At 36.0% G+C, this 26,827-nt stretch overlaps 1 protein-coding gene across 1 annotated transcript in view; it reads right to left on the bottom strand.

Annotated features, from left to right (window-relative positions):
- The window catches only part of VPS50 (VPS50 subunit of EARP/GARPII complex), an 82,993-nt gene that overhangs the window by 10,010 nt on the left and 46,156 nt on the right, over positions 1-26,827 (bottom strand). Inside the window, exons 19-22 of the mRNA XM_054273473.1 lie at positions 24,063-24,181; positions 22,497-22,603; positions 15,090-15,211; positions 11,773-11,853 (exon numbers count right to left, since the gene is read on the bottom strand). Coding sequence (XP_054129448.1) covers positions 11,773-11,853; positions 15,090-15,211; positions 22,497-22,603; positions 24,063-24,181 — 429 coding nt within the window. The remainder of the gene's footprint in view (positions 1-11,772; positions 11,854-15,089; positions 15,212-22,496; positions 22,604-24,062; positions 24,182-26,827) is intronic.

The following is a 26,827-nucleotide window of genomic DNA, read 5'->3' as shown; positions in this document are numbered from 1 at the left end:
CTATCCCCACATTTAAGGAATCTAACCATAGGGTACAGCTAGAAGAGGAATCATAGAAGGAAGAAATTCCCAGAGAAGGTGTACAAAGGGACACCCTCTGAAGCCTGGCTATTTCCCAGTCTTCAGAGGGTTTCAGGGCATGAAATCATAAAGGTAGTTCTGGCTGGCTTGAATTTATTATTCATACTATGCTTATACACAGGCCACAGGAAGATGAGAAATTTACAAAGGAAAGGCACAGCACCCAGAACAGGTAAGAAGACAGGCAGGATATGGCACTGATTTTAATAAGAGCCTTTCAAGACCCTGGGGACAGAAACCCTGGCCAGAGTCTACAGTCTATGGATGCTACAACATACCAGCTTGTTAATATGGAATGAAAACAAATAACAGTAACAGTGACAAAGTAGTGGAAAAAATAACTTTCACAAAAGTAAAATCAGTGGCTCAACATGGCTGCTGTAAACAGCATAGGAACAACCAATCAATATGACAATAATAATGCTTAAACATAACATTTATGTTTGGACTCAAAAATACAAATTAATGTAATTCTGAAAATGCAGTTAAACAAGGAAAAATGATAATAACAAAAACAATGTAATGAAAAAAAACAGCTTTCAGGTTTGTGAATTGTTTGTTTCAACTAGAGATAGAAATAAAACCAGAAGAAATTGCATTGAAGTAACTACAGAAAGAGGGAGAAAGACTCAAGCTAACTGCAACAGTAGCCATGAATTTCTTCTGGGGTCCACAGCAGAGAACAACAGTGAGAAGCGACCTGAAATAGAATACTTGCTATTCAAGCAGATTTTGTTTGGACACTTTTGCTTAAGGAGGAGAGCAGTGAGCACCTGAAACAGTGATGGAAATTATTGGTGTCACTCACTCTAGATGTCAGGATTCAGACAAAAAGGAATATTTCATTGCAGACCTTGAAACACCAAGAGAAGAAGTATTGCACATACAATCAGTTGAAAACTGGAAAATCAACAGGGCAGTTATTCAGATAGCAAATATCTGACAGACCCATTGGGGTAGTGTTGCAGCAACTAAAGGTAGGGCAGGTGAAAATTGATTATGTCAAAATGTGTAAGGACCTGGTGAGAATTTAAGTGATACAGGATGAGCAGAAAGATCAAAACTTTGCTGCTATAGACAAAGCAGCACCAGAATGTGTTTACTGCCTGGATGAATGCCAAACCAAAAGTGACATTAAGAATATAAGACAACTGAGAAGATAATAGCGGCCAAGCTGTTAAAAGTGGTTTGAGGTGTGGAGGAACAAAAATTCACAAGTTCCACTTTAACTCTCTCAGATTTTATTTGGCAGTTTCCTCCTGTGGTGTCACAGCCCAAGGCAATAGGAGGTGGATTTGCTATATCAGAAAGGCTCTTTCAGTTCTGCATCTCCAGAGACATCAAACACAAACATAAAAATGGGCTACAGCAGATGGAACAATGCACAGTCTGGGAAAGCAGAGCTCTCACTACCAAGGGTGAGGAAGTACCTTCAGACTTATTAAAAAAATATTCTACTTAGATTACAGATATAAAAAGCCAACAAAGCAGGGAACCTTGGTTCCCCACACAAATTCTGACACTAAAAACAAGGACTGCTGACTGAGAAATTCCATCAACACATCATTTGTAGCACTAAAAGAACTCACAGAAATACATCAGTAAGCAGAAGATAAAACTTCTAAAAGAAGCTCATGGCAAATGTGATCAGATACAGTTGCAATGAGCCTAAGAACAATTATAAAGGCTGGCTACAATGTTATATTATTTGAAAAATTTATTTTCTTTGCTCTGATCTGTGTTCACACTCAGCCAGATAAATCTGGAATTAAAATTACTAGATGCTTCACAATACCATGAAGTTTGCATTCTGCTGAGTTTAACAGAATGGAGAAGCAAGCCAAAGGGCCTGGATATTTGCTGAAGATCCTGTGACCTCTTTCAGAGAGTTCTAAGATACTTCCTGAGCACATCCACATGTTTGCTGCAGACAGGCAATGACATCTAACCATCTAGCCACAACAATCAATTCTTTAAAAACATTAACTAAGGCAAAGACAATATTGATTAATTATTAAAATTCCCTCTTTATCTGTCCACTCTTTTACTTTTTTCACTTCATTCTATTCTCAAAAACCCAGATTAAAAAAAAAAAAAAAAAACAAAAAAAACAAACCCACCCAAAGCAACGGAAAAAAAAACCACAAAAAACCCAACAAACAAAAAATTTTTGAAATAAATCAATTTTGAAGTGTTTACACATGACAAAAACAGCCAAACCCACAGCTCACCAAGCAATGCTATATACTTAGGAGAGACAATGAGTGACAGAGCTGGGGGAAGAGTATCAGTAGTAAACATTTAAGAAGCTTTCTTTCTTTCAAATACTAATTACAAATTATGTAAAAGCCTAATATTATGAAGACTTCATTTTGTATTTATCTCACTTCAAAGTTGCTTGGCACTTCAAACACATTTTAAACTTTTTTTTGTTCCTTTTTGCTTCCCATGAAGGTAAGTAACAACCCTTAAATGCCAAAAATGTGTTGCATCCGAAGAACCCAAAAGGTAAATGAGAACTGGCCAAGTCAGAGATAATGCTCCTTTCAACTAGGGAGTCAAACTCTGGTTCAAATATCGTGGCCAAACAGCATGAGCATTTCATTCTCCTAATTTGTTCTGAAAGGCAGGCACTGCAAAAGCATGTTGAAAGCAAAAAGCAAACAGCCAGTGTGCCAATACCCCAAAGAAGCACAGGATCACTCTGAAAGGGTCTCAGTGATGCATGTGTTTTTTCTTCCTGCCTTCATTAACAGAAATGATCAAATGACTGAAAGAGGAAAATAAAGGGGCAAAACACACAGGCTGGAACAGGAAAAAAGGCTACAGACTATTTGAAGAAATCAGATGTTTTTCAGTGTACTGGACTTGTTAAAGTTAACCCTTCCAGTAATGAAGAAATTCTGCAAGAAAATGTCTGTTGCCAGTGATTCCCTCTGTGTACCACAGCAAACAAGCAGGGTCCTGTAAAACTGCCAGCCTCAAGAGGAAGAGGAAGGCAGTAGAAGCCAGAAAATTAAATAGCAGCCAGTTGAACTTTAATTTCAAGAAATGTCAAGTTACACTGAGAACATATTGTAGCACCCAGGATTAAGCATGCAGCGAGCAATACTAAAGCAGAATAAACTTGCTTAGCTCCTCCCTGCATCAGAGTAGCAGGTCCTGCTGATCCAGCAGAACTGGGAAATGTCAAAGACGTATCACAGCCCACACAATATCCATGTAAGAAAACTGCACAAAATAGATTTGATAAAATAACTTCAAGGTATACATGGAACTGATGCAAACTACAAGATGCTCTTCTCCTTCCTTGCCAAAAAAGAAAAAACTCAAAGTGTTAAAAAAAATTTTAAAAATATTAAAAGCACCACACTGATCTGAACAATAACCAAATGAACTGCAGTAGGCAGAGCAGGACAGGTTAACCAGTACTGCCTGCAGACACCTTACAGCAGGTATTACCTATTAAATTTTCTCTAGTCTTAGTTTAATTTCTTCATACTGTCACAGGAAAAGAACTGCGTGTTCTAATGCTATACATGATAGGCATGCCCAAATGGCAATTATTTTTACAAGCTGCTTTGCTATGAAGACCTGAAAATATCAGGATGAAGTGTTAAAGCAGGCTTATGGCTGTTTCACCTATTTAAGGGTTGCTAATAACAGTAGTATGAGCTACAGTGTATGCTTTGGGAAGTATCTTTGCAAGACACCTACAGTTGAATTAAAACTCATCTGGAACATGTTTTTACAACCAAAAGGTATATATTAGCAAATAATAGGTATTAGATAAATGGGAGTGTGACATTGTTTAATTTTTGGGTACTTCACTTCATCATTTAATTGTTTACACCCAAGAAGAAAATTTTTAATGAACAGGTAGAAAAATAAAATCTATCTGTGTAAGGAACAAGCCCCTCCTTCAATCTCTTTTAAAAATGGCATCTGTAACAAGAGAACGTTTTCATTTCAAGTTTGGCTGAACCCAGTGGCAAGACTTTGTTAAGCCTTCCATCTCAATGGGAAGAGGAGACTATAAACTAATTAGCTAAATGGAAGTATAAACTATATAAGATAATTATCTAAGTTTAAAAACTGACATTTAATTTGCAAGAGAGACATTTTTACAGGGCTGATTTCATGGGAGCAAAAACACTTTTATTTCAGTTATCCAAAAGAACTTTTGACTGAAGCAACTGATTATCTGCCAATTATGGTGAAATAGTTGACAGTTAATTACAACCACCCACCTCCACTAACTTTAAACAAAAACCAGTAAACTCTACAACCTGTCCCCAGCACATGAAGTTCTGCAGATCACACTCATAACCAATAATCTCTTAAAACTGCTCTTCTTCTGGCCTAATACTTTTTGCGTAAGATTTCAGTTTCAGAATTGTTTTGATTTAATACACATACACAATAGCAAAAATGTTAGGTTTGATTTTGCAATAACTCTAAATGTTACTGAAGAATCCCAATCTTAAAGGAGTAAGTGGTGTTCAAAAAGCATGGACAAAACTGTACTATCTGAAAAGGTTCTGGCAGAAGAACAGTCTACAGCAGCTGCAACATAACAACACTACTGCCAAGAACTTGATGTGTGCTGATGGACAAGGAAAACCAGACTAACCCCAAATGTTTACATAAAACAGGATGTTTACATAAAACAGCTCCATCATCTCTGTTTAAAAACTGTAATTAATAGTTCCTGTAATATCACGAGCATCAATTACAAGAAAACAAACTGATCAAAGAAAGCATAACTTCTTATTGTATTCAAAAGCTGACAGAAAATAGTTCAACTAAATCCAAGTAGATGTTAAACATACAAGAATTTTTGATCACATGAAATGTACTGAAAGCAACCAATCAGGCTTTTTTTTTTCTCCCCTTTGAGCTTGCAGATCTAAATGCTGAAAATTATAGGTAGGGCCAATTGCAAAAGCACATTGCTTTCAAGGTAAAAGTATTTCCTCAATATGTTGTAAATGCGTTAAGGTTTTAAATGGTATTTTATAATACTCCTACTAGGTTTTAAATTGCAAGATTAGTCTTTTCTTGCTGAGGGGCACAAAACTTACCAAGCAGGTAATCTTGCCTCAACTTGCAAGAAAGTAAATCAAACATAAACAATGTAATCACCACTCTACAGGCTTTAAGAAACCATATCTTTAAAAACCAAACTACAAACCATCTTGAGAAACCATGCTAATAATTTTCTATTATTTACAGTCCTTTTCATGCAAATGGTGTCTTTATAGCATTATTGAAGAGACATAAAAGCGATCCCCAAACTTCCCAACATTTACAGTGCACACATTTCACACTGTCCTCAGGGTTGAATCGATCAGCATTGCCTCACAGCCGGCATGAGGTTCTGGTTTCAAGACTGGGGATGCTCCATGCTCTTTGTCACAAAACAAGCATGTCGCAAAACTCATTTGGGTCAGTCCCACTGACTCAGTAAACAGTTCAATTAAGTTTGCATCACTTCTGGGATCTTTGACTTTTTTTTTCAAAGGTAAATGGCAGATTTTTGCATTAAAAAATTACAAGAATTTGGAAGGTTTATTTGCTACTGGTTGTCTCAACCAATGCAACAATCTCTCTGTGAGGAATCACTGTGTGCTGACAGATAACTGAGAAAATGAGTCATAGGAACTATGTCCTAAGAAAATTAATGTCAAATGAGACTCCACAGAAAACCACACACACAGGCATCATTAGAACCTGAACCACTACCTTGCAAAAAAACCACATAAGCTGGTCTGGTCTGCTCATACACATTTTTACTGCACCACTTTCTTGTACAAAGAAATTTTTGCAAGAAGAGCTGCTGCTGGTTCCCAAGGGCTCAGCTGTGACTCTGTGGACACCTGCACCCCTCTGGAAACAGCCCAGTCTTAGTGCCCAGCAAGAGTCAGAAGTGACAAAAATGAGATGTCCCAGAGACTGCTTAAAGTGAGACCAAGCAGTTGCCAAACCCCAGAAAATGTATCTAATTAAATAAGCTCAAAAAATTCAGTAAATTATTCCCGTTCACTTGGTAATAGAGTCAAGTAAAGAAAAAAAAGCTGTATGAAGAACTCTAAATGAATAATGTGAGGAAATAAAACAGCTGCTGAAGTCCTAGCATAATTTCAAAGTGCTTGTCACATCTGAAACCTGTATGCACACAGTACTCTTCACTTCACAAGCAATTCATACAACGCCCTAAAAATTGTTATTATGTACACTTAAAAATCTCTTTTAAAGAGGGAAAAGAGAAAACCCACAAACTGTGTTTTCTTCTTTTTTTCTTCAGGTTTTTTTCCTTTCAAGCAGCAGGAGACCAAGCATGGATTAGAAATGTTGCACTCTTCAGCTAAATAAAACCTCACCAAGAATCACAGCTACCATTTCACTGAGGACCTTAGCTGCGTCCTTTAGGAGCTGCATCCTGTGCTAGGCACAGCCAAGAGTCTCCAGAGTTTGCCACTAGTATTTTGCCAAACTATATGTAGAAGGGAACCCATCCGCACTACAAAATGTAGACCTGTGATGTGACATTTTAAGGAAAACCAAACTATTTGTTTCCAGCGCTGGGACTAATGTAACTGAATTGCACCATTCCACAGGATAAAAGAGTCAAAGCCAAAATGGGATGAGAAGTCAGACATGAAGAAAAAAAATTATTCCTACCAATCTTTATCTTATTTGTACATCTGAAAAATCTACATTTTCCATCTCTGCACCATCAATCTCTAACCTGACTCTGCCAAAAGACATATAGTTTCTGGGGAAGGAGTCCAAAGGCCAAAGTAAAGACAGATTCTAAAATACGTTGACCCATACTCATTTATATCAGTAATTCCTTCCATCTACTCTTCTATACGTTGCATTGCAATACTTAGATACTTTACTACAGTGATTATCTACTGCTGTAAGTAACTTTAAGAAACTTCATTCTAAATTTCAGTTTTTGCTTGAGCAAATCTGTTTACAATGAATTATTTATGAGTATTCCATGGTTATTTGGTCCCCAAATCTCTTTTTGCAGCAATATCACTCAAAGCAGCTATTTACATACACAGGACATTCACAAACAAGATCTAGGCAATGACAGTATCACAATTACATTTACGTTTTTTGAATATAAGGAAGCTGCTCAAAAACAGAAAGAGCAAGGAATCAGAAGTATTTTCCTTCCAAAGCACTAATTATTCCCACCAAAGCACCCAAGAAACTGATTGATGCCTTGTACTTACAGACTTAAAGCTCACAGTGAACTAACATAGACATCATTACTGTGTAAAAATACATTTCTGTTAGAAATTACAGACACAAGGACAATGTGTGCAGGTACCTCTACATACCGACTTGGAAACTGCCAGTGAGGAGATACAAGCAACTCAAAAACAGGCTTTCTTTGATGTATTTAGCCTAATCTAAGCCACATCTGAGTGAGGATAAAAGAACAGCACTTCTTCATCCCCTTTTCAGCATTCTCTTTCTGTGTTTTCTTTTTAATACAATCTGCTTATATGAATGAGTAGAGTGTTTGCAGAGTGTACACAAATCTGTAGAGTGTAGATATTTGTAGAGTAAATATGAAGGTGTAGAGTGCTACTTCTGGAGGATCCAGAAGTAATTATTAAATTACTAACTCTGAAGCTGCTGCATAGCAGAAATCTGCATGAAAGCTATTCTGTGCTAGATGTGCAAAGACCTGACTGTGGAGAGCCATGAAGGTATACAGCTGAGGGAAAAGTAAAAGGTAGTTGTAAAGCAATTCCCAGGCTTGATTCTATAAACAATTAGGCTCTCTCAAGCACCACTTCCTAAACAATAAGATTCTCAGACAGTCTTCCCATAACAGGCAAAACACTCTGTCCTTGGGCTCTTTAGCTACTCTGGGAACAGATATGGAGGTTTTGGGAACCTTTCATATCACAGTGAGAACACTGTCCTGTTTTCAATAAATAAATCATAGGTATTGTAAAACAAAAGGAGGGGTTAGAGTTTTCTCTGTTAACCTATTGTGAGCTTGGATTTTGCAATATGCATGAAGTTAATAAACAGTTATATAAAGTGGCTGATTGATCAATAAATTGGGAGTTTGATGCATCAATCGGATGGTCGCTTCTCCCTTCACTTCAATACCTGACTATGACGTTCAGATACACATATGAAGTTCAATACAGTGTGGCCAAATAAATCTCTGAAAGTCATACTGTTCTCTTAACTCTCAAATGAAAATGAACCCTAAACTACTTTAAAACAAATACTCACAGTGCTTTTGTTTCTTATACTTTTGATTTAGCCTAAAGGTATTGCTTTAAGGCTAAGACAAGGAGGTTACATATAGAAAACAGCTTACTCAATCACTGTAAGCTGTCAGCACACTTCCACATAAATTACTATAAGAAAGCAAATAAAGATTTGGTAGACCCTTTTTATTTATTTTTTAACTAAGTCTATTTATTTACCAAAAAAAAGTTCATATCATACTTAAATCAGTATTTGTATTAGCAGTACAGTATTTTTTAAAAAGCCATAATTGGATTCCATTATTATTAAATTTGTAACAGTTTGAGATTGGAAACATATCTAAAGCACTAGTGTTTTAAGAACATGCTTGCTCAATTGTAAAGAGTCCTTAAAGTCCTCTAATCATCGTCATAATGAAGACTTTTATTACTGTCATTTTGATTACATCATACAGAACATCCAAATTTTCGGAAAAGCTCAAATTAAAAATGTTTTTGTATCCCAATTATGACCAGCATGAGCTCATTTACTACCAACTGAAGCCATTTGGTCATTGCTTATTGTTTGGGAGGTTTTGTTTCCTATAATGTGGTTTATCATTTATCAGTGTAGGAAAACATAGCGACACTGAATAATATGTATCACAGCTGAGGTCACATTACTGCCTTACAAAGAAGTTAGCAGGACTAAATACTTGTTCACATTTCAGCTATTTCCTGTTCTCTGTGTAAAACATTAATCTAAACTGCAGGAGGACTTGCTTGCTGCAGTTTATAAAGCACAGTTGGTTTTGCTATGAAGTATTAGACTGCACAAAGCAGTGGAGAAGTGATTCAGCTACAGCTGAATCCTGCTCAGAGGGGGACAGGAGCAGGAGGCACGTGATGCATGAGAAGGGATGGAGGAAAGAGTAGAGGAAGTGCTTCAAATGCTGCAGCCCTCTGCACACTGGCCACAAGGCAGGAATCTGACCCAGTCACTCAGTGGTCCAAATAAAATCCAGGAAAATACTTCTTTTCCAAGTATGGTTAGTATACTGTAAGCACAGTATGTATTAAAGGACAGAAACTTCTTGCACTGTAATAATGGGAAAATAGAGCAGCTCCATAAGGAGTTACAGGGAATGCCTCCAATCGACCTCCATACTCTTCATACTGAACATGCTACAAAAATGCAAGAAAGAACACTTAGTGCTTTAACTTGCCATAAGTGGAACTCCCATTCCACATCACTTTTTCCTTCCCAAAGGAAACTTAAAATTCAGCTGAACAACAATAAAATTAATATTATTTTTAAAAAAAGGCATATGGTACAAACTAGATAGCATTAATTCAATCCTAAATAGAAATTACCAGACTTCCACACAAAGCTGGAGGGGGAGGCCACTCAATCCTCCAATTATTCCTCTAAATCCTGACAATAAATTTGAGTAAAGAGGCCTTCATTCACACATATCTCAAAAAAAGTAATTGATAAAGTCCAAGAGGAAAGCTAGAAATTATCCAATCTAACTTACTGAAGCATCTTGATATAGACCATGTAGCTCAACCTTCACAGACACTGACAGATTTGCGAAATTATTCTCATCTCTATGCAACTCTGGCCAAGTTTTGGTCACAGACTCAGAATTGTCAGATTCAGACCATCTTTATGGAAATAAAATATTGTTGCTGTCATCGGGAACTGAAATGTGACAGAAATTAAGCCCTTAATAAAGTTACCATGGGTAGAAGACAAGGCAACAACCGTAAATTCCCAAGAGGCCATGAGACTGAATGCCACAACACAAACATGAACATTTCAAAAAGTAATTTACAAAAATTTAAAATAAGATAGGAGAATTCCTTGAGCAAGTTAGAACCATCCATGCAGTCTCAAGAAATACGCTTTTTATGACACAATGAAAATGAAACTTGACTTTCAAAAATTTTTAAAAATAAGCAAACAATAAACAAAAATACCCAGAATACTTTAACTTCCTCATATATTAAAAAGTGAAAAATTACCATTCATACTATAAGACTGGCTTAAGTTCATAAGATATTAATAAACCTTATGGAATGTCTTTAAGCTAACAGCAGTTAGCTGAGATTTCTTTCTTCTTTCAAATCTTACATTGAACATAGCAATTAATTTCAACTGGCAATAACATTATCTATTACAGTACTATTAATGACTGAGGAAGAAAACAAACTGCTGTTACTTATCCATTTCACTCCTAGAATTTTTTTCAATTATTTTAACTGCTAAAAAAATGAAGTCTGTAAAGCACTGTCAGGAACCATCACTACAGAGAAATTTAAAAAATTAATTCCATAACTTGCCATTTTTCGATAATCTTTAACTGATTTGGAAGTACTTCCTATAATTAATTTTTCTTACTGCATACACTGCCTTTGAGAAGAATATCAAGAAGCCTTTTTCTCCTTTTCAGAGGCCTAGGGTTATTAGTTATCTTATGCTCCCTCTACTGACTGTATAAGAAATTACCTCCAAGCCTTTTAAGATGCTTCTCTGAGAGAACAGTTTAGGATTTGATATAATGCTTCAAGGAATTTCAAAAGCATGAAGTACATTTCTTGGAGTGTCAAATCCTTGTGCAAGTCAGAGTAAAACATATTTTTCTTCTTTCTAAGATAGAAGCCTCAGAAAATAAAACCTTTCTGTAGCATCCAGGGTATTAACTACTACATAACCCATTTATGATACCCTGGGGAAATTTCTTCAAAACGTTTCAAGGGTTTTATATTTACGTGGAATATGAAAACTTCAAACTTCCATTTCTGGTGTAGTTTTTAGCAATATTTCTTTATAAACTCTGCTGTTCAGCTGAATCCACAAAACCTACCTACAGTCTCCTTTACCATCCTCCTGTGCAGGACAGTAGTCTACTGCCAGTGTGACATGAGCACCATATTTAGTTTTCACACTTTCAAAATAAAACACAAAATGACCAATGGGATATAATCCAAAAAAATACATCAGGGAAAGTTCCTCAAAATTAAGGAAGGTCTTAGTATACAACCTCTGTTATCCTGAAAGGTGAACAATCTTCAGGAGAGCTTACAGTTTTGCTATTCTTTTACTGAAGAAAAATGAGTCATCTATTTCTTTTTATAAAATGTCTCTTAGTAAAGATAATACTGAATTGTCTCTATTACATGAATCGTAATAGAAGATTTAAATATCGAATTTCACTGTCACATCTAGCAAAATCTATTTAATTAGTTTTGCTGTGCATTGGAAACAAGTGATTTAATACAATAATGACCTCTATATCATGAAATCAACCATTGTCTAATAACAAAGGCTTATTAGATACATTCACACTGAATGTGAAAAGAGGAAAAAAATCAAAAAGCCATGATGAAATATAATTCCTGAATGTCATATACAGTCCTCTCTCCCACTGAGCATTAACAACATCCAGGTACTTACCAGATCAATCAGACTCTCCTGGATTCTGTTCAGTGTGGTGCGTAATCTGCTGCTGCTGAGGCCCAGTCCTGTTGATTCAAACTGGAAGAAATGCATTCTACTTAAGTTGGGAAAGGAAATCTCTTTGGTTTAAACTTTAAAGTTATACAGCAAAACTTGAGCTTGCAAAGACTATCTACAACTTGCTCGCATTAAAATTTTAGCACAAAATCACAATCACACAAAATGAAAAGAAAATCAACAGAGGTCACAGCACTCAACACTGCACTGGTATGAAGAATGACCCAAGTATCTTCCAAGAAGATGACAAAATATCATTCACACCAATAAAACATCCAGTATCTTTTATTGTTATAATTCTGTACTTAACTTCAGGACTCTAGATTTTCTCACTTGGGTGATGAGCCTAGAATGGTTCCCCCAACATCACCTCTGAGCCTTGCATTCACACCACATCCAAGTCAAATTGTTTTCACTCTTCTTTCTAGCTATACAATCCCTTGTAATCATCAAATATATATCTTGCATAAGTAAAAATTATAACCACTGATCTTTATAAACAGTCCTTATTACTTAATGCCTACGAAGATCTACCTCAGAAATATGCCATCTTCATGCTCATGGCTCAGGAGTGTATGGGGCTGATGCTCAGCTGGGATATATAGATAAATATAGATATATATATATATATACGCTATATATATGTATTTGTTTTATGTATATATATATACACACACACATATATATAGCTACACTAACTTCCTGCTAAGTGCAATGGATTATACCAGTGGAGGGTCTGATTTGACATGCATAATTATTGTAACTTCTTCTCTTCTACTGTTAATAAAATCCCCCAACAAACTAACACAACAAAGAAAGTGGAAACAGGATGCGCAACAAACACAAACTTAAGTCAACAACCTGGAAGGATTTGAATACAGTTCTGGTATGTGATTCACACCAAAAGGCAATTCGCTGAACATTATTTAGGGCACTGCTGTATGCTGAATTATTGGACTTCCTTTCAGTGGGCTGAACCAGGAAAGGAAGTATTTGAGTTTATGTGACCTCCTCCCTGCTGTGTGAATAAAGACAAGTATAATTTAGGTCACCATTTACTGCATCCAAAGTTTCTAATTTAAAATGTCCATCTGCCCCAATCCTCCTATATATTAAATGACAATTTACATCTGCGTTGAATTTCCACTGAAAGTACACTCTGATGAAATCTATAACCTCATCTAGGAGACACATCCACAAGAACAGAACCTCATGGCTTCACCATGAACATTTCACTCTTCAGTACAGCTGACTCAATTCATACAAGTTCTTGCTATTTCTATTTGCAGAACTATAGATTTTTAAATTCCATAAATTGATGACCTAGTAAGGCTAGTAAGCAGAGCATTAAACAATGTGCAGAATAATTCTGTTCATCACCAATTTTACCTCTTGTCATTAACCTCTTACAGTAATTACCTCTTATAATAATCTCCTATAGTTATTTTAAAAAGTAAGTTTACAAATTAGTGCAATGCCCTGTCAAAAAAAAAAAAAAAAAAAGAAAAATCGCCTCAATTTGTTTCTGCTAAGGAAAACTATTTTGTGGCATGTTCATGAATGTTTTAAATTTTAGTCAGTAGATGTTAAATACAGGCAATCCTTTTAATTTTTTCTTGCTCCATAATTTGAGATAAGGCCGGCTTAATTTGCAGCCCACAAGTAAAAAAGTTTTGAAAGCAATTCTGGTTGCAACAGTGTTTAATTTTTGGAAATGAAGAAAGCTAATACTGATTACATAGGATAATGATTTGAACAAGGTCAGGAAAAAGCAATGACAGCATCATGAACAGACATAGAACTCAACATATATATTTTAAATCCCTGGTTTTCACTAAGCTGGCAATGAACTCTGTATAACCAATCACTCTCCTTATGTGTGTACTAACTCACATATACAAAATAACCATAATATTCACAAATAATTTTAAACATTTAAGGAAGTTATACCAGCATACTCTAAGAATCCCACTTGACATTATTTTCTGAATAAAAATACAACCAGAACTCTCTGAGTGGTCTAAATCACATACCATCACCCATCTCTAATTTCTAAAGGTTTAGAAACACTATGGGGAGGGAGGACATTTAAGCAGCATTACAAAAGGGTTTATTACAACCACAAACCCTTGCAAGCATTGTGTTTCCCATGGAAAACAATCTGTCAAAACAAATACTAGGCACAGTACAAAAACATCACAATTTTACCACCCATCTGCTAGAACATTTACCTGCCTAGCACTGTGCTGTTCTCTGTTAAAAGCACAAAGTGAGGAAGCTGGTATGGGCTTTAGAAACACAAAACAGGAGGTGCAAAAAAATAACAATAAATGCAACACAATGTGAATAGCAGAGCAACTAAGTCAATGGAAATCAATTATCTTAAAAAACAAACCAAGAAGCCCCAAACCAAATCTCAAACAAACAAAAAACCAACAAAAGGAAAACACCCTCCACCCATCTTGTAAACACAACTTGAAAATACATTTGTCCTGCCAAACAGTTCAAAACCTTTTAGAACCATATGTTGAGTCTGAAAATTCATTACAATTTGCCAACAAATGATGATGGATTTGGCACCCCTCGACACTGTTACTTGTGGAGTAATTTAGGGGCCAAGATAGGAGAAAGTTGTTTTCACATGCAGCTATTAAGACAATTCTATTGACAGCTGATCTATATTATATAAAGACATTGCCAACAAGCATTTTTTTCAACTACAAGATCACTCAAAAAAACATTGTTTTCATTAATTCAAGTAGTTTGGCAGAAAAATACTAGATATGAAAAGGTGTCTTTCAAATTTCTTAAACTAAAGTACCTACTTAACTTTCATGGCCCCCTTTTCCTACATTTGCTATTCTCATGTAAACTAGAGAAATACATATAGAAAAATTCAATCACCTTATACTGTCTAGGCTCAAACCACCCTTCTGCAATCTCCCGTTCTACTACTACTTCTAGGTATTTCACATTGTCTTTCCTCCTTTTCAATAGTGCTGGAAAAAAGTATAGAGAATCTATCTATTCAAAACATAATATGATTAGTGTCTCGCTGACAATAATGTTCCCAGTACCTCCTTCCCTTATTGCTGATCTTATCAGCCTTGTCTTACTCCTACATTCAAATCCATTTTATTACCATTTAATTTTTCTGGGAATTACATATTAGGTAGCATTTTAAGCAAAGAGATCTCCTCTGTATTTTCATTCTCTGTGTACAGTGATATTTGAAAATGAAAAATGCTTCTACCTACCATATCATTTCGGCCAAAAAATGTATAGACTGCATACAGATAGTAATCAAAGAGCTGGGACATGAAGTGGATCACATCAAATGCAATAGGCTTCAGAATATTCATCATCTGCATGTATTTCCCTTAAAAATCAAATACAGAAGATCAGTTTCCTCAGCACAAGTGCTACAACGACAGTTCAGACAAACTCAAAGCCAATTTTATCAAGTGTATTATGTACCCTTCATCGTTTATTAACAACAAATAAATAATAGTTTACAGATTGGAAAGGTTTGAAAACAAAGCAAAAATGATGGCTTAAGACACCAATACTTCTCAAAATATAGATGTTAATCCATATCAAAATGTACTCAACCATTCTCAACTTTCTGGTACCAAATTCAACACACAACTGTCTGGATCCTCTACAAGTTTCAGCTTCATTTAGGTACAAAATAATAATCTGCTAAAGCAGTGTCTGGCAAATGCTATACAGAGCCACTGAAGATTTTATGCTTTAGTGTGTTTATATATGCATATATGGCTATTTTTCAAGCAATAGAAAAACACAGTATAAAAATGATATGCCCAAGATTGGATTTTACCCAACAACTGTAGGAGTTATGTGCTTCACATCAGTGATACAGCATTTTCTGCTCTCCTTCCTTTCTATCCTGTGGTAAGAATCTCTAGTTTTAAGTTTGAAATGTTTCCAGGGGGAGAGATTAAGAGTGAAGGAGGATGTCAGTACCCTGGAACATCCAGGGAGAAGAAGAAATCCTTCTCTTCCTTACTATTCTCTGTTGTAACATATTGGGACTTCAGAAAATAACTTTTTTAAAAATAATAAAAAAACCTCGGCCTCAGGATCTTCATCTATATGTTATCTGAATCAAACTGACCATAGGACTTGGAGTCCAAAAGGGATTTCTCCTTACAAGCCTAGTTCACAGGGGCTATAGTTTTCACGTATTTTTGTTTCCAGCATGGGACATGGCTCTTCATTGGGTCATAAAAGAAGCACATTTAATGAAAACCCTGATATGGCAGAGACTCCGCATTTCCTGCTAGATACCTCAAAAATGACATCCTGGTGGCCCTTTTACTGTTCTAAAAACATAACATATAACAGATGTTATTTTGTTACCAACAAACTGTTTGGTTATTACAGTAAGAGACAGACAGCAATTTTTTAACCAAAACACAAATACAGTCCACCCCAGCATGTATGATACAGCAGGTCATTTCACAAATTGTCATATTCCAGACATGTATAGATGTGACAAGTTAGAAAAATTACATGAAGGTGCTAAAACAATTTCTTTTTCCTGTAGTCAACAACACTCATCTTCAAGTTAATACTCTGCCCAGAGAAGTAATCTACTAATAGATAGAGAAAATATTGGTTGAATCAGAAAACTGGGGGGCAAAGAAACAAAAGCTAGCTTTTAATAAAGGGGGACTTATTTGAATTTTTCAAGCAAGTAATTGTGCAGGTCAGCAAGATAACTAACTTGAAACGGGCATGATACAGCTACATACCTGATAAAATGGTAGAGCACTAGAGTAAGAACTAAGCAATAGCCTGGCATTGCTACCTTGCAGGTTTCCATCTAATTTAGACTCCTTATTGAATGACTACGCCCCTGTTTGCTGAGACATGCAAGCATATGTTTTGTTATTTTTAGAGATTTGATAAAGGTTGTAATAATTAATATTTGTCACTTTAGCCCTTTTGTTAACTCTGTACTACTTAATTATTAATGTTTTGACCCATAGTATTATGAACAAACTGAAAAGTGGACTTAAAAATTCTATTTGTCTTCTAAAAGGGAATATCCAATGCACAGTCCAATGTGGAAATTTTTGGATGTTTGTGAAAGGATGGTACTGGTACTCTAATTAAAGTGTCACCTTCATCCGTACTAACTGAATATTCTGTATTGGATAGTCTGCCTTTTTCCACTTACTCTGTGATAAACATATTTTTCAATTTGCCTGCAATCCAATATGAGTGATGAGTCACAATCTGGACAGTTAAGACTTCCAAGTATCTGTGCAGCTGGCATCAATACTGAAGGTAATCTCTTGGGCAGTGTCTCATGCTTTTCCAAAGGGCTATGCACTACACACTGCCCAAGTACTGTACCTATAAAAATCTTCCAGTGCCAAGAACATTTCTCTATTACTACATCACTCAGCATCTTTCACAAGTGTTCCAAGAACATTTCCTCCTCATTGCTCTCTCTAACAGGACACCAGTTTTTAATGTATACACATTGTTACCTATACTTGGGCTGAAATTATTGTTTTGGGTTAAAAAGGGATATATACGAATACTTCCAAACAGCATAAACACAGTCCAAAGCCATATCAAAATAGAAATTTCCAGAAATACTTGAAAAAAACACCTAAAGTTTCAGCAACTGGAAGTAGCTTGAATTTCTAGAGGCTCTAGATAGTTTAAACTGCTAACATTTGCCAGGTTTCTTTTGAAGTATTGTTTGCAGAACTCCTTCTGTCCTTCAGGATAGCAAGTAGAGAGCATTCTTTATCAGAATAATCTATACAAAACTGATGCACCTCACAAATTAGCACAAACAAATTCTTGCCAATAAATCTTTATCAGGCCAACCTGGTAGAGTGAGCTTTAAACTAGGAAAGGTGGAGTAAGGGGAAAGTTACAGTGACCATGCATGCAGAAAAATAAGGTTTAAGTGGGATACCTCCAGCAGGTACAAGCAGCCAAAGACATAAGACAGGACTATGGGACATCCCCTTGCACTCCCACTGGGATATTGACACACTGAAATACCTCTATGAAGTGCCTGTACACCAATGCACACAGTAGGAACAAACAGGAGGAATTAGAGATGTGTAGGCAGTTACAGAGCTTTGATCCCATTGCAGCTATGGAGCTATGTTGGGATAGCTCGTGTGACTGGAATATTGTCATGAAGGGCTACATGCTGCTTAGGAAAGACAGACCTGGAAAGCACAATGGTGGAGTGGTGCTGTATGTGAGGCAACACCTGGAATGTACTGAGCTCTGTCTTGGGGTGGATGATGAGTCAGTCCAGAGTTCAAGTGTTAGGATAACAGAGCAGACTAGCAAGGGTGACACTGTCAGGGGTGTCTGCTACAGGCCACCTGATGAGAAGAAGGAAGTGGATGAAGTCTTTTAACAGAGAAGTAGAAGCAGCCTCATGGTCACAGGCCCTGGTTCTCATAGGGAACTTCAGTCATCCTGACATCTGCTAGAAGAACAAAACAGCAAAGCACAAACAATAAAGCATTGACAATAACTTCCTGACAGAGATGGTGGAAGATACCAATGAGGAATGGTGTGTTGCTCAGCCTTATACAAATGAACAAGGAAGGCCTTATTAGAAGTGTGAAGGTTGGGGACAGCCTTGGCTACAGTGACCATGAGATTGCGGAGTTCAGTATCCTGCATGAAGGAAGCAAGGCAGCAAGCCAAATTACAACTCTGGGCTTCTCAAGAGCTAACTTCAGCATCTCTGGGGATGTTCTTGGAAGAATCCCATGAGGATGGGCTCTGCAGGAAAAAGGGTCCAAGAGAGATGGTCAATATTCAAGCACCACTTCCTCCAGGCTCAAGAATGGTGCATCCTGATGACCAAGAAATTGGGCAAAGGGGGCAAGAGACCAGCATGGATGAACAAGGAACATCTGTCAAAACTCAGTAAAGCAGGACATATACAGGAGGCTGAAGCAGGGACAGGCCACTTGGAATGAATATAGAGATGTTGTTGGAGTGAGCAGACATAAAGACAGAAAAAGCTAAGGCCCACCTGGAATTAAATATGGTCAAGAAAGACTTCTTCCAATACATTAATAACAAAAGGCCTGCTACTAAATGGAGAAGGAACCCTGGTGAGGGGACACAGGAAAGGCTGATATACCAAATGCCTTCTGTGCATCTGATTCCATTGACAAGACCTTGGGAATCCCTGACCCAGGTGACTGGGAAAATGAAATGGTGGAAGGAAGTCACACATTAAGAGCTAAAACATGGCTTTGAAGGAAGAAGTGCAAAGTCTGTTAAAGACTGTGTGATTTAAGGTTAAGTCGCAAGAGGTTCTGTTATGTTACCATTCACTCACTTCAGCTAACAACTTCTGCTTTGAGGTTTGTCATCACTATTATTATTTTCTTGCAAGATAATGGGGTTTAAAGCAAGCAAAATCTAAGAATTTGTCCTCAAACCCCATTCTTCACACAAGCAAAAATAAGGCCAAAAAAAGCACTAAAACCCATTAATATAAGAAATACGCACTAAACTATTTCTTAGGTCAGAATAACATTAATTAAGAGATCACTGAATCAATATATATAATGACATAATCATTAATTATTCTTGCTGATATACAGTGCTTAAACTATTCCATACAAATTTAACACAGGTTTATTCTTCCTTTACATTTTAAGTCAACAGGCAATGGCTTGATAGGAAATATTAACCTTATAAAGTAGTCTAAGGCTACTTCATACTAGAAAGATAACTAATTACCTTAGTTAATTAATGTGAGAGAAATATGGAAAATGAACTGTTAATCTGAAATTCAAATAAAATTGTAGCTGCTCCCACTTCAATCATACATTAGCAACTCATTTATGTAGTTTATAAATATAAAACTACTTTCTAAATTATTCATTTACCCTCCATACAAAGCATACAGCGCATAGAAATACTTCAAAATGGTTACAACAAACACTGTCATACTCATTCAGTATGACACAATGGACACTACTGCTCTCCTAAAAAGTAAGACAATTATTTCTGTTACTTGATTGGGCAACTTAAATCTGCATCTTCATCACTATGATTGAAAAACAGCAAAGGAAAACATAAAAGAAGGAAAAAAGTAATCCAAATTAACAACTGACCCACTGTTTTAACTTTAAGGATGGACAATTTCAGATTGTTTTGAAGAAATGATGGAAATGACCAAAAGAGAAATATGGAGGCAAAATTAAGATAAATCGTGGATCTAAAAGAAGTGAACTGTACCAGACTAAAGTACCTGATTTTCCACACAAAGGACACAGTATATATCATCTATCTGGGATTTGGTAAAAGTATTAATATAACAACATTGCACAGTAAATAAATGAAGCTAGAATGTGTGGGAAAGGGAAGTAACTAAAAAAGCTACTGGTGGAGTTCCCAGCAATCAGCCATCTCATTAACATTGTCATGAATTACTCTGGTACAAAAAAATGAGAGTGATAATAGAAAAAAATAAAGAGGCACCATCAAAACAGAAAAAGGACTGACATAATGTACAGAAGTGCTTGATGACTGTTATAATAAGAATTGGATGAAATTCAGTAGCACAAATTGTAAATCCATGCATTTAGGGGACAATTAATTAAAAAACATGCATCTTTCTACTATAAACTAGCAGCTTATCTCTTGAAAAAAACTGGGAAAGTGAAGAATCTGCTGGCTGTACAAGGTCATTACACACTGCCAGTACAAGGAAGCTGTAAGAAATCAAAAGAGGTGCAAAACAGAAGGAACTTGGGACCATGATGCAATGATAAAAGAATTGGAAAATTCAGGAAGATCTCAACCAAAGTATTGCATGATTTTGGTAAGATTCTAACAAGAGCAGAAAATGTAAATTTCTGGTGGATAAATACAGGGGACACTAGAAATCTTGGCACATTGTTTAGCAAATCAGACTGAGAAGGAATAGGATCACTTCCTGTAAAAACAGCAGAACAGTATGCATTGAAAAACAAAATTATCTGTTAAACCTCAAAATTTCTTTTGTCATAAGATCAAGTCAGCAGAAAATAGGAGAATATTTTTTTTTTAATTCTTTAGGCTGAAAAAGGCTTCTGAAATAGAATTCCTTTTAGAATGAGTGCTGGGAATAGAAGTATTTTTAAGCTGGAGCTCAAAACAAGCATATTTACAGGCAGTACTAAATGACATCTTCCCCCTGCAGGAGGTCCTTTCCAAGTCCATGCTTTAAATAACATCACTATAATACAAAATATCACAAATACTCATTACCAAAACTATATAAAACACCTCAAACAGCAGAAAATTTGAAAATCAATAATAATTCCAGAAGGAGAAAAAAGCATATATACGAGCTTTTAAAATAATGTTTGATTTTGGGGTTATCAATATAATCTACAAGTAGTTTTCCTTATGTAAAATCAGAAAACCAGAACTACTGCTTCACCTACTGGTACAGTGTTTTATGGCAGGGACAGAGGCTGATGTTTGCATGAAAGTGCCATGAGTGGTTTCTATACTCAATCCTCAATTTTCTCAGAGCAAAACCTTATAGCAGAAAGAGCAAACAAATCTCTCCAACCTAAGTCACAGAACAATCACAGAAAAATCACAACAGAATGAACTCTCATTTCAGGTCTATATGATAAATTCTCAAGGGAAAAAAAAGGTTTTAGCAAATCTGCAAAGATGATTTAGAAAATTAATTCCTGACTTTCATGCTGCCTTCAAAGAGAGCAAAAGGTGCTATAACCAGGTATCAGAGTAACCTTTTTGAAAAGCACTTAGTCTGAAGTGCAACAATCATTTTCTAACTTTGGAGGCAAACCTCATTAATGCAACACATACAGAATTCCTCTCTCTCCTGCCTACTCAGATATATTTAGACAATTACTTTCCCTTCTCTATAAATAAACCAGAAGTCAGTAGCAGAAAATTGCTATCATACAATTATCTAGATCATCACACAGAAGGCATGATCACAAAAAATCAATCCCATCACACCTAGAATTGGAGGCAAGTGTTTTCATAGAAAAGTTTGGCAAGAAAAGCCCTCAAGAAATGGCCCAGTGCAACCTCCTGCTCAGAGCAGGCCTAAAGCCACAAGGCTGCTCAGCAGCCTGTCCAGTCACATCTTAATGACCTGCAGGGATACAGATTCCCTAAACTCCCCAGAGATTACTAGGATGTATGAGAGCTCTTTTCTTCTAGTTCATTACTATGTAGTAAAAACAGTTACTCTGAGTGTGAGAATTTGAATAATGAAATGGAAAAAAAAAAAACTAGTCATAAAGTTCTTACTTTTGCAACTATTTTACTTTAAAATAAATCTTGCTTCCTATATCTACTCTTCTAACACATTCAATATTTCAGACAAATAAGCTAGCACTATAGGTTAAAACCAATACATGCATGCAGATTAATTTTCCAGGTAAAAATAATGCACAAGATATAAGCAACTTTGTCTATTTAATTAAGGAATTTGTTTAGTGCTTTATTTCTATTTTATTAACATTTTCAAAGAGCAGAAATAGAGCCCTACTAAGTATATTTTTCAGGGCCTTAAATATCATTTAACATATTTGCTATAATCCATACATTTGTACAAAAATAAAAAACATTCACAAAAAAACAACAATTATTCTACATACCAACAAGCCTTATTACATTCAGTGTAGTGTTGGTTAGAATAGGTGCATTCACTTTATTGAGGTTATAATCTGATCTCTTTCTGCTCCTCAGAGTTTCTCGAGAAACACTTTAAAAAAAAACAAAACAAAATACAGCAAATGTGAAAACATTCAAAGACATACAAATGAAATTCAGTGGAAAATGCATTATTCCTTCCCCCTTCTTTCACATGACAGTATGTCTTCCAGTGCAGAATTTTACTTATGCCAAAGCACAACAGGGTTAGGATTCTAATATTTAAGAAAGAAGCCTGATGTAATTTACACAGAATTGTGCTACAGAAGGAATTTTTTACTTTTATTCTAATGCTGGAGTTCTGCAGGCCTCTGTCTTGCCCAAACAGTCATTTTAGTCTCTCGCTCTGAATCAAATTCATAATTCACAAATAGAATAAAAACAACACAAGTCACAACAAAACAGGCAGATTTGTCAGCTACAGCTGAAAGTTACTACCTAGAAATAGAAGCAATTTTGAGGAAGGTGAAACTAAAAAGTCATTAACTTTTTCACAAATTTTGGTCCTGAAAGAGGCAGGAAGTTGGACTCGATATTTATCCAACAAGACACATTTTAATTTTCTTTAAGAGAAACCCTCTGCCAGTTGCCATACCTCAAAATTATATTCTTCCAAAAATTTGAATTTCACAGCACAAACCTATGGACAGCACCTCCTGCTTGTTCCAATTAAATGATTTTTGACTATATCTCCATCACTCCTTTGAAAGGAGAGAGTTTACATTGTAAACCTTATAGAAAGAATCATGCTAACAATATTTTATCCTAAAGAGTTATCTCGTAACTATTCTGCTATTCTGCTTTGATCCAAGTGATGGCATTCTGTTTGTCCTGCAAACCCTACATAAAAAAAATGTTAGCCTGCTTCACAGAGTCCCAATGTACATCTAAGTTGTACAGTGTCCTAGACAGAAACTTGTTTTCAAATCCTTTTAGAGGATAAAAAGTTGGCTTTTTAAATATGAATATATATAAATAAAATACTTTTTATATACATCAAAATAGAACATGTATATTTATTTATATACATATATGGTATATTAAAGAAAAAGGGAACTTAAAATTGAAAAGTACTGTCTTCAAGCTATGGAATCTTTTTTTTCCCTTAACCTGTAGAAGTTGATTGTTCTGCAGAAGCCCAAATCTCAAAGCATTTGTCTGCAAACAACCACTTTTGACAAAACAGAAATTACATATATGCACAAGAGCTGCTATAGAAGGACCTTTAGTTAACATATAGTGCTTATTAACCAGTTTTCCACTACCTGCTTCAGAGATCCTTCACCTGCTGTCAAAAGGTTCCTTTATTCAGGTTTTCTCTGCAATAATGATGAGTGGTTTAATGTTCCTCCCTGCTCTGGAGATCTAAGTGCTGAGCCTTCTAACTGTGCAGGCAGCATAGTGTTTATTTGATTATTATTCCACTGTTGTAGATTACAGAAACTGAACTAATTAGAATACTGAGATGAAAACCATTTGAATTAGACCAAGGACCCACACAGCCAACTTACCTTTTAATTGGGGCATCTCCTGTCTGCTCATCCACATAATCTCTTTTCAACTCTTCAGGAACATCACTGTCACTGTCATACTCTTGATATGCACTTTTTTCTTGTTCATCTGATTCATACTGGTAAAAAAAAAAAAATAAGAAATTGATGACAATTATTTTTCTTATAACATTATCACTCATTTAATGTTGCACTTTGGTCGCTTTTTGGCTTTTACCTTGATTGGGATACAAACAACTTTGCTGTTGAAAGGCTGCTGACAACACTCTTTAAAAATGCAGCAGGCAAATTATATTATGGTGATTAGGTAAATACCTCTATCATTCTATTTCAGCTACCAATAATTTGTGTTCTTTTCTAGTTAGTTTATAAACATATTTGAGCTTTTGTTATTTTCTTACAATCTGAAAAAAACAGTAATAAATCCTCAAAATTCATCCATACAATGGCAGTAAAAAAAAAAAAAAAAAAAGAAAAGAAAAAACTCCTGGCACTGTATAATAGTTAATTATTACTGCAAGAAGAACTAAACTATTGCTTCACAAAATACTTCTTTATACTGCACAACTGCACACATTTAATTAAGAAAATAACCCAATATCAAAAAATAACTTGCAGTTATGCAGAATGCACCTGCACTCGAAGAGAGACACTTTTCCTTAACTCATACACTGCTTTGAAGCCACTTTATCCACACAGTCAATACACAGGTAACATACTCTGGTTCCAGGATCCTTAAGAAATGGCAGCCAAAACACACTAGGACATGTATTTTTTCAGTCACACATGCCTTGGTCCCCAGTTGCTGAGAGTTTTCAAGGCTAGCAGTATGAAAGCACTATGTACAAAAGCAAGAGCCCCACAGTACAAACAAATTCAACACAAAAACAGCTCAGGTGGAAAAAAGAGAATGTAGTATAAGACACTCGAAAGAAATGTTCAGACCAATAGAATTCCCAGGCAAAATATCTGCATCATGAACATTTTAGACAAAGGAAAGTTGTGAAGAAAGCAGCTCAGTTTATTTCAAAAATGAGCTGAGGTCAGCCTTGACGAAGCACAAAAAGAAACACTTTATCTAACTTGACTGGAACAGTAGCACAGAGAATTACCACCACTTATTATGCATTAACATATAATAAATGATGTGCTGATTCAATTAAAATCCAGTGACAGTAAAATGATAAACTGACCACAAATTTTAACTACAGTTCATATTGATGTAAGAATCTGTCAGTTGACATTAATGAACTGTCTTAACATCATAGAATTAGAAGGATTTTGAGATGTATTTTTTTTTAACATGGCAAAATACTTTTATTAAGTCCCCTCAATCTAATGCTATTAATGATCTTGAACAGCTTTTTTTAATGAAATAAATGCATTTGTATTTTAAAGTATGTAACTATTAAACAGTGACCTCAATCTGAAGAGACCTTATAAATCTACTTTGAATATACACAGTCTGCAGCAAAGCTTTGAAGTGCTAAAATGAATTCAGGTATCTTGTAGCAGTAATGAGGTGAAGTGTTAAGGAAATCCACTCAAATCAACCTCCAGGAAGCTGTAAGATTCATCAAAGTTGAATAGTGTTACAATACTGGAAGTTAACTGTATCACAACAGACACATTTTAAGAAGCCACAGAAAAGGGACATAAAGCATCTTACCAAAGCTCAAGATACAGAGCTGAGTTAATTGGGTCCAGGGGCCCCATTTTGCAACATCTAAGCACTTAAAGATTCTAAAATTCTCAAAAGAAATCCTGACAGGTCTTCCCACCCTACAGATAAACTGACAAGTAAATTAAATGTTTATGTCCTTATCGTGCTACTTCTTTCTATATTTGGCAACATGCCTATATTCTCTGGAAGCAAAATTTTGCAATCTCCATCTGAAATAATCCCAATTTTCAGTGCTAAAATGTGCCTCCAGCTAAACTGGTCAGTCACTGAAACACAAAACCTTAGTAAAAATTTTATCCTGCGTTATTTAAGCACGTTGTTTATCTTTCTATGTAAAGAATAACAAAATAGGTGTACCTTCTACATTTTAAACAGGAGTTCTCTCTGTGTCAGCACTTTGGAATAGACAGTTGTGAGACTGAAACATTAAAGGTTAATGGCTCAAGCAATTGGCAATTTGCAAGAGCAGCAGGTGCTCTGCTGAGGTCAGGTTTGCACAGCCAACTGTGGGCTGGCAAAACCTCTGATCTTCATAAGACAGAGGAGGTGCACACCCACCACCAGAGGATGACCATGAAAAACCAGCCTGTGTTTAGCAACAAGCCATTTCATGACACAGATAAGGGAAAAAGGTAAGAAATAAACAGATCCTGCGAGACAGGATAATGCTTTTTATCATGACAATGTCCTTCCCACGAGAAGGTATCACATAAGCCTTAAGGTATTCACCCCTTCTGATAATGCACAATTTGCTCAACTAAGCCAGGTCAAACAGCAGTCAAGTTATTTAGAAGGGGCCACAAACCATCAAAGACCCCCAAAATGCCCCCAGATTCATTTCTGCAGCCTTCCACCAGAGGACTGCACACAATCCACAGTGTTGCAGCAGTCAAAAACACCCCTGCAGTGGAGGTATCCTGGCTGCTCTCCCCTGAACATGAATGTCTTTTAACCCAATGAACTTCCATGTTTGGTGGTTTCCCTCAGCCCCAACAGATCACGATTGTGGCCATCAGTTTGACCAGTGGACACTGAAATTGTAAAAACCAAGTCCCAGTTAGATCCAAGAGCTGTGTTATCT

The sequence above is a fragment of the Melozone crissalis genome, unplaced genomic scaffold (genome assembly GCF_028551555.1).
Source record: "Melozone crissalis strain CALT ecotype California unplaced genomic scaffold, PUWL_Pcris_2 ptg000016l_1, whole genome shotgun sequence".
Classification (NCBI taxonomy): domain Eukaryota; kingdom Metazoa; phylum Chordata; class Aves; order Passeriformes; family Passerellidae; genus Melozone; species Melozone crissalis.
Note: the sequence above shows the minus strand (reverse complement) of the source record. Positions and strands in the feature narration are given on the sequence as shown.